Source organism: Rhinatrema bivittatum, chromosome 1, assembly GCF_901001135.1.
Source record: "Rhinatrema bivittatum chromosome 1, aRhiBiv1.1, whole genome shotgun sequence".
Classification (NCBI taxonomy): Eukaryota; Metazoa; Chordata; class Amphibia; order Gymnophiona; family Rhinatrematidae; genus Rhinatrema; species Rhinatrema bivittatum.
The window spans coordinates 278,768,380-278,781,680 of record NC_042615.1 but is presented as its reverse complement, the minus strand read 5'-3'; the positions used below and the strand labels follow the sequence as shown (position 1 = coordinate 278,781,680).

General features: G+C 46.9%; 1 protein-coding gene and 1 long non-coding RNA gene across 4 annotated transcripts in view; one reads left to right on the top strand and one right to left on the bottom strand.

Annotated features, from left to right (window-relative positions):
* Nucleotides 1-2,547, top strand: part of LOC115087919 — a 37,719-nt gene extending 35,172 nt beyond the window's left edge. The window contains exon 6 of the long non-coding RNA XR_003855665.1: nt 2,516-2,547. This is a non-coding gene — a long non-coding RNA (uncharacterized LOC115087919). The remainder of the gene's footprint in view (nt 1-2,515) is intronic.
* Nucleotides 1-13,301, bottom strand: part of CCDC142 (coiled-coil domain containing 142) — a 127,299-nt gene that overhangs the window by 20,942 nt on the left and 93,056 nt on the right. For all 3 annotated transcript variants that reach the window (XR_003855646.1, XM_029595585.1, XM_029595573.1), the window contains exons 8-9: nt 10,592-10,706; nt 2,493-2,673 (exon numbers count right to left, since the gene is read on the bottom strand). Coding sequence is in view for 2 of the 3 variants with exons in the window: in XM_029595585.1 (XP_029451445.1) it covers nt 2,493-2,673; nt 10,592-10,706 (296 nt within the window). In the remaining variant the exon portion in view is untranslated. The remainder of the gene's footprint in view (nt 1-2,492; nt 2,674-10,591; nt 10,707-13,301) is intronic.

Here is a 13,301-nt window from a genome sequence, read left to right as displayed (position 1 = left end):
TTTGGCTGCATCAAGGCATGCAAAGCTTTGGGGCTTAAATGTGTTGGGAGCAGGGTGCTTCGGTGTTGCATGAGTCAACCACTCTAGCACAGTTTGCCTCAGGCACTTCAACACAACATGCATTGAGCAATCCAATGTGCCCTGTGTCAATTGCTTCTAATCAGCTGAGAGGTAGATGAAGTCAGGTCCGACGCAGAGCTATGCTGCATCTTCTGTTTTTTGGAAGGCACTGGCACACAGAACATCGAATGCACCGAAGAATCTCAGTGTTTGGCCTTAGAGGGTTGGCTTCCGCTGGTGCGTGCCATGGAGATGTCCATGGCACGCACCAGCGGAAGCCAGCCCTCTGAATCTCGCCAGAGCAAAGAACTTGCCCAAGAGGAGCTACTTTTGCTGCTTCCAGAAGATGATGAGTAGTGAGTTTTGGAAGTGGATGGCTTCTGGAGCTGGAGTCAAAGCGCCTTGATTTGTGCTGCCCTGGACTGTTGAACTCTCAGGAACGTCTGTCTGCAGGCTAGGCAGTTAGGTTGTTCATGCTCCAGGTCCAGGCAGAAGTAACACCTGTTGTGGCCATCAGTGAGAGATATTATCTGGCTGCAAGTGCAGGCCTTGAATCCACTAGTGACATTTTCTTGCAGCCATGAGGCAAAAAAATGCTCAAAATATCTTTTTTTGTTTTTGATGAAAAACTCTCGAAGAGAGAGTAGCACTGAAAATTGCTGTTGTGGGTCTCAGATGTGAGAGAAAAAAATACTCATCCATGCGGAGTGTGATCCAAAAATCGACTAAGGAGCTAAAATGGCAACTCCTGCACATGCTCAGTAGAGCTCAAAGCTTTACTAGCTTAGAGAGAGAGATTCATTCGCTGCCGCCTAACGACGTCACCCACAGATCACGGATAATTCAGCCCTGTTTATGGATGGAAAATACATAAATAGTAAAATAATATGTCCCATACTAAGATTCAGTCCCCGGTACTTAATAAACATAACACAGCCCAGCCTGAGGTGTGATTCCAACCTCTGCTCCCCTGTTCCCATGATCTTTACCCCCTTCCCCATCCTCACCTGCACCCCTCCAAACTTGCCCTACTCTGTCCTCAGCTGAGACAACAAGAGAACTCACTCTTTCCTCATGCTGCCCGGCATTCAGTATTGCTCTCACTAAACTAGTAAGCATATTAGTGTTGTCAAAGCAACTTGGATGCCGAGTAAGCAAGTGCAAGTTCTCCTGCTAGCTCAGCTGGGTGCACTGTGAGGTAAGTCTGGAAGGTTTGGTAGGGTGCAGAGTTAATGTTTGTTCAAGTGGGTGGGAGGGAGGATTGGTGAGGAGACTGTTGGGTCTGCATTTGACTTCTCATTCAGGCTATAGGCAGAGGGGGTGGGGGTGGGGGCTGTTGGCTCCACAGTTATTTTTCATTTGGGAGCTGGTTAGTGTTGATTTTGAATGCTAGCCAGCTTAGGCACCTAATGTCTGAACATCCCGATTCTAGCCAGCTACTGTAGTTTTGGCTGAAAATCAACTTAATTTAGCAGGCCAAACTTTGGCTGGCTAAGTGAGGAGCTCAGGAATTTTTTTTTCTAATTGGCCCCTTTATTTCTTGCATCATTTCCTGTGATGAAACAGCAAAAATAGGGAAACTAAAGTGAGAGGAACACAGGACTGGCCCAACTTCCGTCTAAGATCAGCACTCTACAGCTGCAAAGAAATGTCAACAATTGCAATGCAGCACAAGGACAGGAAAACGTTCAAAGTCATTTACCTACCTTCAATACGGCTTAAAGGATGTGCGGCGCTCCACAACATGCCTATATTTAGCCACATTTAAGGGAGGTATTTCTGGGCTAGTGTTCTGGGTGGGATCAGAAAATAATACATGCAGATTCCACTTTTTACTCTACTTGCATTAATCTCCATGAAAAACCATCCATCACAAAAAGCAGGTTCCCCCCGCTACAAGTTTCAAAGAGCAAGTCCATGCCTACTTTTTTCTCTGATAACTGGTGCAAAGTCCATGTGTAAGAAGGAAGCCCAGACTTCATCCTAGGGCTGACAGTTAGAACATTTTGCCGTCTCCCCAGCCCTTCTTCAAGCCTCCAGACTCTGTCTTTTTTCTTTTTTTTGGCTTCCTACTCTTTATTCAGCCCAGTTGGGTTATGGCGTTATGAGCCTTTATTCACAACCATGCAAGGACGTTGCCCCCTATTTCATCCCTCTCCCCACTCACTTAGCCTAGCCATTACAATGACAATCCTCAACTGAGGGACACATACCAGGGCCGCTTCCAGAACCCTGCAATCATGGGACTCAAGTCCATCCAGTAAGTGACACCACTGCATAACAACTGAGACTCCCTCCTCCCCCTGCATTGCCTCTGCAGTATCCCCAATCCCAGGAAGCCATCGGGCCAACCCACTGTTCATTCATTTAAAGAAATAAAGAAAAGCAGTATCGTACAAAAGCCAATGGGGTACCAGCAGTCAATGACTCACCTAAATTTTATTTTGTGTTGCAGGATATGATCCATCCAGGCTTCCATGAACACCGTCACAACATGCGTCAGCACCGTGATCTGGGCATCCTGCGAGAGTGGCCAAATCCCTTTTAGCACCTGGCCAATTACTGAATGGGCAGCATTCACAGCATACTCACTTGGGTCATTTACAACTTCAGCTAATGAACAGACAGGGGAGAAAAACAGAAAAAAAAAAGGAAGTCCAAACCAGCACAACTGTGACTCCAGAACCTTTAGGCATACAGCTACAGAGTTTGAATACTACAGAAAGCAAACAACTTTCCAAACATGAAACATTTTTTGTCTGTGTATGCAGCAGTTAGAACAATGCAGTAAAGTGCTTAAATTATGGATTAAAGCTGCATTTGGTAAAATGGATGCATTCTTCAAGTGGGCATATTACCATGACAGGAAAAGCAGAGCAGGGTATCTACCAAATAGATATGGTAAAGCATGTGGATTAATTGTCCAACATCCACGAGCAGACCAAGAACAGACTTATACGGTATGTAGGCATATATACTCTAAAGGAAGGGGAGGGGGGATATGATCAATGCTCCCTCCAAGAAGTGAGAAGGTATGTACACATTTTTTTCATGTGAGCAACAATTTTTTTAAACCAACAATTTTTGAGCACCAATATTAGCGTTCCATTTTTGTATAAAGAAAAAATGTATGTGAGCAACCATGTAAAACCTGTGAGCGATGCTCCGAAATGTATGAGCAATTGCTCACGTGCTCAGCTTAGAGGGAACTATGGATATGATCAGGGGCGGATTGGCCTATCGGGGGATCGGGCATCCCCCAGTGGGCTGGTCGCTCCAGTCACGTGGTCTGCCGTGCGCGGCCGTGACAGAGCCACGCTCGGCAGACCACGTGATGCGTCCTGGGCCGGCCTGGACGGCGAATCCCCGGGCCGATCTTCCTCGGGAATCCGCCGCTGGATATGATAGCGCCATGGAAATGCCTCAAATGCTAAAGCAATGCTCAAGAAAAAGCATTTTTCAGTGGAAAGGAAATCCTAGAAGAAAAGGTCATGCATGATTATGAGGCTCAAAAGGGACAGGCTCGAGTAATGTCAAGGTCACGTCCTGCCTGCCACTGTTTGCTAATGGCCTCTCATCCCACAATTTTGCCATCCCTGCCATAAAGCACAGTTGCTTACTTGTGACAGGTGTTCTCTGAGGACAGCAGTGCATCAGTCACACAAGTGGGTCACATGACCATGCCTGGTGACAAAGTATTCCAGAGGTTTCTGGAAATGCCTAAAGGCTTTTACTATGCATGTGAGGAGCTCCTGCACTGCTGTTGCCCTCACAGCTCCTCTGTTCATTTATTTTATTTTATTTCTAATATTACAGCTTTGACTGAGAGAAAACAACTCCAGAAGGGGAGTTTATGTGACTGGTGAAATGCTGTCTTCAGAGAATACCTGATACAATGTAAAGAGATACTTCTTAAAAATTAGTTGTCCATGGACCACTAAAAATGGGGTCTCCTACTGTGAGACAATGGCTGGGATCTGTGAATTCTTAACCAACATCTGTTCTCTCTCGAGTACAGAGCTGGTACAGAATGACACAGATGCAGGTCTTTGCTAATGAGGAGGAGGATTACTGTCAGTACTCTGCAAAATCATAAACCAACCTTGAAAACTAGGAGCTACAGGATCATGGGGAGTGAAAAGCAACTGGTGTGATAAGACAGTGAGTTGGGAAAACACAGATTTTTCTCATTATGAAGGAAGGAATTAGGAAGAAGGAAAAAGGAAAAAGGTCATACAAATATATGAAGGTACATCTTATTCTGCTTTCTACATGTAGAGGAATCAAATGCTTAAGGTCTGGAAAGTTACAGAAATTTCTCTGAACTTATCCGCTATGTGAGTGTGCATCTGTTAGCACCATAGACTGAAGAATATCTGTGAGATGATTATACCAGTAGTTATGTCACAGCATATGGATGTAATTAAGCTGCTAACATGTAATGGGGTAGATTTTCAGAGCCCTGCTCGCCTAAATCCGCCCAAAACCGGGCGGATTTAGGCGAGCAGGGCCCTGCGCGCCGGGAAGCCTATTTTACATAGGCCTCCCGGCGCGCGCAGAGCCCCGGGACTCGCGTAAGTCCCGGGGTTCTCGGAGGGGGGCGTGTCGGGGGCGTGTCGGGGGGCGGGCCCGGTCGTCGCGGCGTTCCGGGGGCGTGTCGGCAGCGTTTTGGGGGCGGGTACGGGGCGTGGCTACGGCCCGGGGGCGTGGCCGCGCCCTCCGTACCCGCCCCCAGGTCGCGGCCCGGCGCGCAGCAGGCCCGCTGGCGCGCGGGGATTTACGTCTCCCTCCGGGAGGCGTAAATCCCCCGACAAAGGTAAGGGGGGGGTGTAGACAGGGCCGGGCGGGTGGGTTAGGTAGGGGAAGGGAGGGGAAGGTGAGGGGAGGGCAAAGGAAAGTTCCCTCTAAGGCCGCTCCGATTTCGGAGCGGCCTTGGAGGGAACGGGGGGAGGCAGCGCGGCTCGGCGCGCGCAGGCTATACAAAATCGATAGCCTTGCGCGCGCCGATCCAGGATTTTAGCCGATACGCGCGACTACGCGCGTATCTACTAAAATCCAGCGTACTTTTGTTTGCGCCTGGAGCGCAAACAAAAGTAGGCTGTTCGCGCTTGTCTGAAAATCTACCCCAATATGTATGAAAATTCAAGATGAGATATGTAAATGTGTTATTTTTTTCCCCTGTATAATGTGGTACACAAAGAATTCTCTCCTTCTCTGCTTTCACTGTCTTGCCTTTCTTTCTTAAATATTTGCTGAAACTGCCAAATTTCCTAACAATAAACACATTCATTATTCTAAGACAACTGTCTTCTTGTGATATCTGAGGAAAGGTGCTGCAGACAGAATGACAGATTTTAGAGAAGGAAAACTGATTAGTCAAGGTGGAAATCCAACATAATCTTCGGCAGGAACTTGGGATGCATGCAGAGAGCTACCCTTATGATGAAACCTGTTATAAGGTGGTTAAGTCACTAGGCCTTGAGTTCATTTACTCTGTGAGCCGAAGTGACCACCACCAAAAAAAGTGATCTTCCAGGTCAGATATTTAAGCCCACTATACAGCAACATTATAAATGAAGCAGATAAAAATCAAAGTGGTCTCCATCACCTCCTCCCTATTCCTTCATTCTCACTCCTTCCCAATCTGTTTCCCCTTCTATCTATTCTCTAATCCCCCATTTCTATTCTCTTTACTCACCCCATCCCCAGCCCTTATCTTTCTTCTGTCTCTCATCCCCTCAACAACTCAAATTATTTCCCTGTCACTCACCCTCTCCCCTGGCTCTACTCCGTTTCTTCTGCCATCTCAAGTCCTACCTCCCTCTTCATCCTCATGTCCCCTCTCTTTCTCAGCCTTCCCCCTTCATTCCCAGATTTGCTCAGCTCCACTCCCACTGTACACTCTACTCAAATATGGTCCCCTACCCCTATCCCTGTTCCTTCAACCTCAGTCTTCTCCCCATTTATCTGGGGCCTTATGTCTCCCTTTTCCTCTCTCCCCATCCTGGGTGCTATACCTCTATTCTGGATCATCCTTCCCATTTCATGCCCACATCTAGACTCCTTCCTCTCTCTCCCTCACTGCTATTACCATGTACAGTTTTTTCCTGTCCCCCCTCCTCACCCTATGGGGTAGATTTTCAAAAACCGCGAATAGGCGTACTTTTGTTGGCGCTCCAGGCGCAAACAAAAGTACGCTGGATTTCAGTAGATATGCGCGTAGCCGCGCGTATCCGCTGAAATCCGGGATCGGCGCGCGCAAGGCTATCGATTTCGTATAGCCGGCGCGCGCCGAGCCGCACAGCCTACCCCCGTTCCCTCCGAGGCAGCTCCGAAATCGGAGCGGCCTCGGAGGGAACTTTCTTTTGCCCTCCCCTCACCTTCCCCTCCCTTCCCCTACCTAACCCACCCGCCCGGCCCTGTCTAAACCCCGCCTTACCTTTGTTGGGGGATTTACGCCTCCCGGAGGGAGAAGTAAATCCCCGCGCGCCAGCGGGCCGCTAGCGCGCCGGGACGCGATCTGAGGGCGGGTCCGGAGGGCGCGGCCACGCCCCCGGGCCCGCCCCCGGAACGCTCCCGACACGCCCCAAAAATGCCACACGTTTCGGGCCCGCCCCCCAACACGCCCCCTCCGAAAACCCCGGGACTTACGCGAGTCCCGGGGCTCTGCGCGCGCCGGTAGGCCTATGTAAAATAGGCTTACCGGCTCGCAGGGCCCTGCTCGCCTAAATCCGCCCGGATTTGGGCGGATTTAGGCGAGCAGGGCTCTTAAAATCCGCCCCTATATTTGACTCCACATCGCCATCCCTATCCCTACCACCACCGCATGTAGATCTCCCTTTACCCCCATATGATGTATGTCTCCTGTTGAATGCCCCCAATTCCTGGTACTTTCAATCTTCCCCTCCCGTTCTTTCATCTGTATCCTCCAACTCTTCTTTAGGCTTCTCTATTGACAGGAGTGTCACTTAATAGCGCATTAACGTCTTCTCCTGCATGAAGCCATTTCCATGGTTTGAGCAGCAAGATCATACTGTGAGACTGTCCCAGCGCAGTAGAGGAAACTGATGTGCTATTAAGCTTCTCTTCTCCTACCAGTTGAGCATATGGTAGGGGTATAATCCTGTTGAAGGAAAGACCGTACTACGGTCATCAGTAATGTAGCTCTTTTGATGGAAATAAATTGTTTTTCCTGAAGCAAGTCTATCCGGTATCCTATGAATTGAATTATTTGAGATGGAATTAGGTTTGACTTGCCAAGGTTGATCAGGAAACCCAGGGACTGGAGGAGCTGTATGGTTTTTGAGGGATTCCAAAACTTCTGATGGAGATGAACCCGTCACTAGCTAATTGTCCAGGTATAGGAACATGCAGGCTCCCTGCTGAGGATGCTGTGCTTCTGCTACCGCAATGCATTTCTTGAATACCCTCTGGGCCACAGAGAGGCCGAAGGGGAGTACATTGTAGGAGTAGTGTATGTCCTTCGCTGCATACCTAAAGAACTTCCAATGGGCAGGGTGAATGAGGAAGTCTGCACAAGCATCCTTCAGTTCTAGAGCACACATCCAATCACTTGGATGAATGAAAGGAAGAATTGTTTGGAGGGAGTTTATCTTGAATCTCTCCTACACCAACAACTTGTTCAATCTCTGCAAGTCTAGACTTAAACACCCCCTCAACTTCTTGAGAATCAGAAAATGTCTGGAATAGAATCCTTGGTCACACTCCTGAGGAGGAGACAGGTTTTACTATCTTCTGCTGAAGGAGTGACTCCATTTCCAGCTGCAGCTCCGACTGAAAGGTTGGAGCCAAAGACTACGTTTGTTGGGTCAGAGAAGGATGAGAGAATCGAAAGTGGTGGCCATACTCCACTCAGAAGCCCCGGTCTTAGGAAATACAGAGCCATTTTGGGAAGGAAAGCTAAACCCTTCTCCCCCCCACCAGAGAAGGTGGGGAGGGGAGTTTCAAATTTGTCAAAAACTGGTCCCAGGATTCAGTTAATTCTGAGACTTCCTTTTGCTGATGCTTTTCCCTCTGTAGACTTCAGGCACACAGCTGCTGCCGAAGAGTGGGTGGAGCTTGAAGACTGAAAAGAACAGAAAGGAGATCTTTGGAAGAATGGACATTTGTAGGGAAAATACTAGCATCAGGCAGGGGCCAGCTGATCCCTTGCTACAGCTGATAGCAACTGCAATGTAACTTAATATTCTTTAATCAAAGCCATCTATTTGTGAACTTTGTTACCAAATTGTTCCCTGTGCAAGGCACATCCACATTCATGCACGTCCTCTCTTGTAGAAGCAACCAATGTCCTGACTGAGGTGTCAAAAATTTCATAAGTAGAATGGATGAAGTGCTTCTTACATTCCTCCCCTGCTCAGTGGAAGTCTGCCTGCTCTGGGTTTGTCAAATCCATCAGCGGCTTTAGATTTTCACGCATTTGTTATATCATGTAAAACTGGTGAGCTGCAATCTGGGTACTCAACCTTTCCCCCACCCCAAATATATCAGACACTTTTGGGTCCTTCCTAGAAAGCATGCTGGAGTGATCATGAGAGTACTTAGCATGTTTCAGCACTGACTCTAATACTATGGAGTGGTGAGAAAGTTGGATAACTCCAAAACCTGGCTAAGTTTAAACCCTTTTTAAATCTAACTTAAGAGCCACCGGAAGGCATAATATTACTGTTTACCACATCATCTTGAACTCCCACAGAAGCTTGTAAACTGGGATAGTCACAGAATCTGCTAGAGGTTGAAGAAACTGTAGTAGCCAATAAACATCTGTTCTTGGGTCTTTTTCTTTTTTGACACTGATGGACAGCATCTTTGCTAGCTTATCCAAGAACTTGGATTAGAAGAGATCCTTCTGAGGAGAAATATGTGGAAGCAAGTCAGGTAGGTGATCTAAAGGAATCTCCGTAGAATCTACCTCTTCTTTTGACCACAGGGAAACACTAAAGCATGACCCCAAAAAGAGGATGTGGGTAACTGAGCAGCTTTCCTTTGTTCTGGGTTTTCTGCGTAGAAAATAATCCTGCACAGGAGCAGGAGGAAGAGGAGGCAGTCAAAGGGACAAGAAAGCACAGCACTTGCCCCTTTCACCTGTTTTTGAAATGATGGCTTTGCTTTTGCTCCCCATTTCTCATGAGGGAGAGAGAGAGCATCCCTTTACCTACTTCCACCTGTTTCCCGCAGGCCTCACCACCATCTCTGATGGCGTATCTCCTTAGACACATGTGCGCACATCTTTTATTTAAAGGGCCTCTGGTAGGACAACCCCTCTTGGTGCATCTCAGTGATGTCAGCTGCCCGGCATATTTAAAGGTTAATCTCATAGCTGTTTGGTGCCTCAGCAACAGGTCCTCCTGTGCTTCACTGCTGGTATTGGTTGCCGTGTTTCAGCGTATCCAGCCTGCCTGGCCGAGTTCCAGTGTTTCTTGCCTTGCTTTGCTCCTGTTATTTCCCAACTTCTCCCCCTGTGCCCAGCCTATCCTCCTGTGTTCCGGTGTATCCAGCCTTGTCTTCCTGTCCTTGTTTCTGCCCTCATTCTCCTTGACCTGTCTCCCTGTTCATCCTGTTGCGGACTGACTCCTCTGGCCCTGATCGTTGCCCGAACTCTGACTCTGCTACTAGCCACCTGCCCTAATCCTTGCCCAGACAGCCTTCCTTGCCCACCGCCGGCCTCGATCTGGTGTCTCCCAAGTCCTGCCGGCCCCCAGAACCCAAGGGCCTAACCTGCGGGAAGGGAGTTGGGAAAGATAAAGACCCCAACGACTTGGACCTTGCCTGGGGGCGTATCTGCTACCACCTGCAGAGGCCTGACCTGTGTCGTCACGCACCAGGCTGCAATAACTTGGCAGCGGTCCAAGGACTCACCTTCCCTGAGCCTGACAGGTAGAAAGAACTAAGAAGGAAGATGGGAGCTAGATGTTGGAGAGAATAAATAGGCATGATAGAAAGCTAATAGGTTGAGGGAAAGAAAAGAACAGGATAGTAGAAAAGATGGGAAAACTGAGAGACCACTAATGGAAAGCCAAGAAAGAGTGGGGGCAGCTCTATTTTCTGAATGTAATATGTACACCTAAATTACAACATATACTATTTTTAGCATATTGTGGGGAGACGTACAGTGAATAGGGCAGTACTCATCTGTAATATTCATCCACCTAGACCCTGAACTGAGCAATGTAAACTTGGCTGTCTGACCCTCCCTTCCCCTGCCTCTGTTACTAGCCTGAGCTTCAAAGTGGTGCCAAATTGTCAGAAAGAGACATAAAATTGTCCTTCAGCTACCTCAGCACTGCCAGCTCCACCAGGCTGATGTCTCTTGCTGAGAGACTTGGTTTGAATTCAGCAGTGTCAGCATCTGCTGTGAATTTTGAATTTTTGCGACCCTGGGGGTATACAAGACTTCTCAAACTCTTGAAAGGCACAGTAGTCGTGAAAGGCTGAGAACCACTGCTCTAAATCAAGAGAAGGCTAAGTATGCACACAATGATACATAAAAACACACACAACCACATGCTACCTGATGGAAGACGAGCCCTCCAGTGCTTCCCCATAGGCATTATTTGCTGGAAGAGATCTGTGGACATCCTTCTACAGTCAGATGTAAACATCTGCAGCACCTCCTCCAAGAAGCGCTAGGTGGAAAAGACAGATGGAAAATGAAACATGCAGCCTCACTAGCACGGAAAAATCTGGATTTGGTAGAATAGGGCAGGCTTTCTAGATCCAAACCAACTTTTCTCATTTCAAATTCATCTTAATTTTAAAATATTTGCCAGAGATCACTTTTCAATTTCATTTCTTTAAAATTTATATTTTACAATTACATTATTATTATTATTATTTAATTTTTATATACCGACGTATCATGAGAACATATCACATTGGTTTACAATAGTTAACAAATATTCATTTAAAAATATTTGCATTTCCAAAATTAAATGAAGAGAAGTAAATACAAAGTTTCATAATAAAATTGGCATTCCTACAATCTACAATATAAATGGGCTCTGACCGACGGCCCGCAAATGCGCATGCACTGGCGAGAGAGCATGTCGGCCTCACAGTAAACGGAAACAAACACAAACATGGACTCGCCAGCAGCGGAAGGGCTGTATCCCAGGCCCTACCAGCTGCACAAAGATGATGTCCGAGACCAAGGTAGAAAAAGGAGGATAGTAAGAGGAACGGGGAGGGCCACAGTAGGTGGAGGAGGAGGAGTGGGAGAAAAAGGAAGAGAAGGGTGCTGGGCAGGTGAGGCGCAGTGAGTGCAAGGGGAGTGTCATGGAAGAATGAGGGGAGAGGGGGCTGCAGGGGCAGACCAGTGGGTGATAGAAAGGGAAGGGGCTGAGGAGGAACATTGGGAGAATGAGAGATGAGGAGGAGCAGTGGGAAAGTGAGAGGGGGAGGGAGCATTGGGTGCAAGGGGAGTGCAAAGGGAGAGAGAGTGGAGGGGGAAGAGGATAGTAAGAGGAAAGGGGAGGGGTGGAGGAGGAGGAGGAGTGGGAGAATAAGGAAGAGAAGGGTGCTGGGCAGGTGAGGAGCAGTGAGGGAAAGGGGAGTGTCATGGAAGAATGAGGGGAGAGGGGGGCTGCAGGGGCAGACCAGCGGATGATAGAATGGGAAGGGGCTGCAGGAGAGGACCTCTGGGAGAAAGGAGGAACATTGGGAGAATGAGAGATGAGGAGGAGCAGTGGGAACATGGGAGGGGGTTGGGGAGATGGGGCAGCAGGACAGTAACAGGGGAGGGGAGCTGGAGGAGGGAGCATTGGGTGCAAGGGGAGTGCAAAGGGAGAGAGGGTGGAGGGGGAAGAGTACACATCCTAACACCTCCACACACACAACCCTTAGCTGGCATTTGGAACAAACATCTCGCCCGTTTTAACAGCTTGGAATAATATAAAAGACAGAGTCACAAACACACAAGAAATAAAATAAGTTTAAACTTTTAGCTTTTTGCCCCCTCTTCAGATTTGAAAGTGGACATGAAAAGATATCGCTAATCACTTGCCACTTTCACTGATAGCCCTTACAGAAAAATATGTTTACAACAAATAATTACAATATGATTTTGAGTTGGAACCCAAGAGCAAAAGTTAATTTACTACTTCATCTCCAAGGCATCCTGTCTAGGAAATTTGTTTAAAACCATTTTGACAAATCATCATGGATACTTTGGAAACAGATTTTTAGTTTCACTGAGGAACAAGTCGCAGATATAAAAAAAGAGGTAATCTGAAATCAGCCAGCCAGGTTCTCAGTGGGATGAGTTTGTTAGATTGAAAAAGCGCCACATAAGGGCCAAATTGCATGGTGCAACTTTGATAGAATAAATTAAGCATCAAATCATTCCAAGGGGATTGAGGATTCAGAAAGAACCGATGTTTGCAGATGTTGCTGAATTTACTGACACTTGGATTGCAATAATGAATAAGTGTTCTTTAGATCTGATGTTGCTGATTGTTGGCCGGGTTAAGAAGTACGTAAGTGAGTTATCAACTCAGGCTGAAATAGTTTTGGAAGACATCAAAGTCAGTGCTGATCCATCGCTTTTTGATGATAAACTAGCTGAGTTCAATACCACTCTCGACCTGTTCCGTACAACAATAAAAATGCAAAAATTGTTAAATTCAAGTGTGATCAGGCTGATTATGTGGCTGAAAGAGTTTACACTTGGATTGGTAAGAAGAATAAGACCTCATCTGAAAATAAGGTTTGTTTTGATTTTTCATCCGATGATACCTCTAGTGGACCTGATATTGATGTTAGGGAACAATTGCCTTCTGGGGACTCTTTTTTTGGAAGAATTCCTTCAGGGCAGGAGTTCAAGGAGATCATTTCAGGAAACGTTATCAGAAGGAATTATGCAACGATCCTCAGTCTCAACAGAGATTAACAAGACAACAATACAGGAGAATTCAGCAATAGTAAATCTATCCAGTTCCAATTTAACTTCTGCCCAGATTGAAGTGTTGAATTGTGGTTTATCCTTTTTTCCTACTACTTTTCATAGCAATTTTCAAAGTAGGATTGATATCCACTGTTTTGTGAGAAAACTAAGCTTGCAATCATTTTTTGGTAATAACAGTGATCAAAGAATTTTACTATCTTTAAAACCAGGTTAACATAGATGCCTCCAGGTGACTTTTAGACAATTGGTGTTGGAATGATTTGACTCTATTGGAGAGCAAGAAGAGGAAGAATTTTTACCCAGAACTCAAAGATCTGCT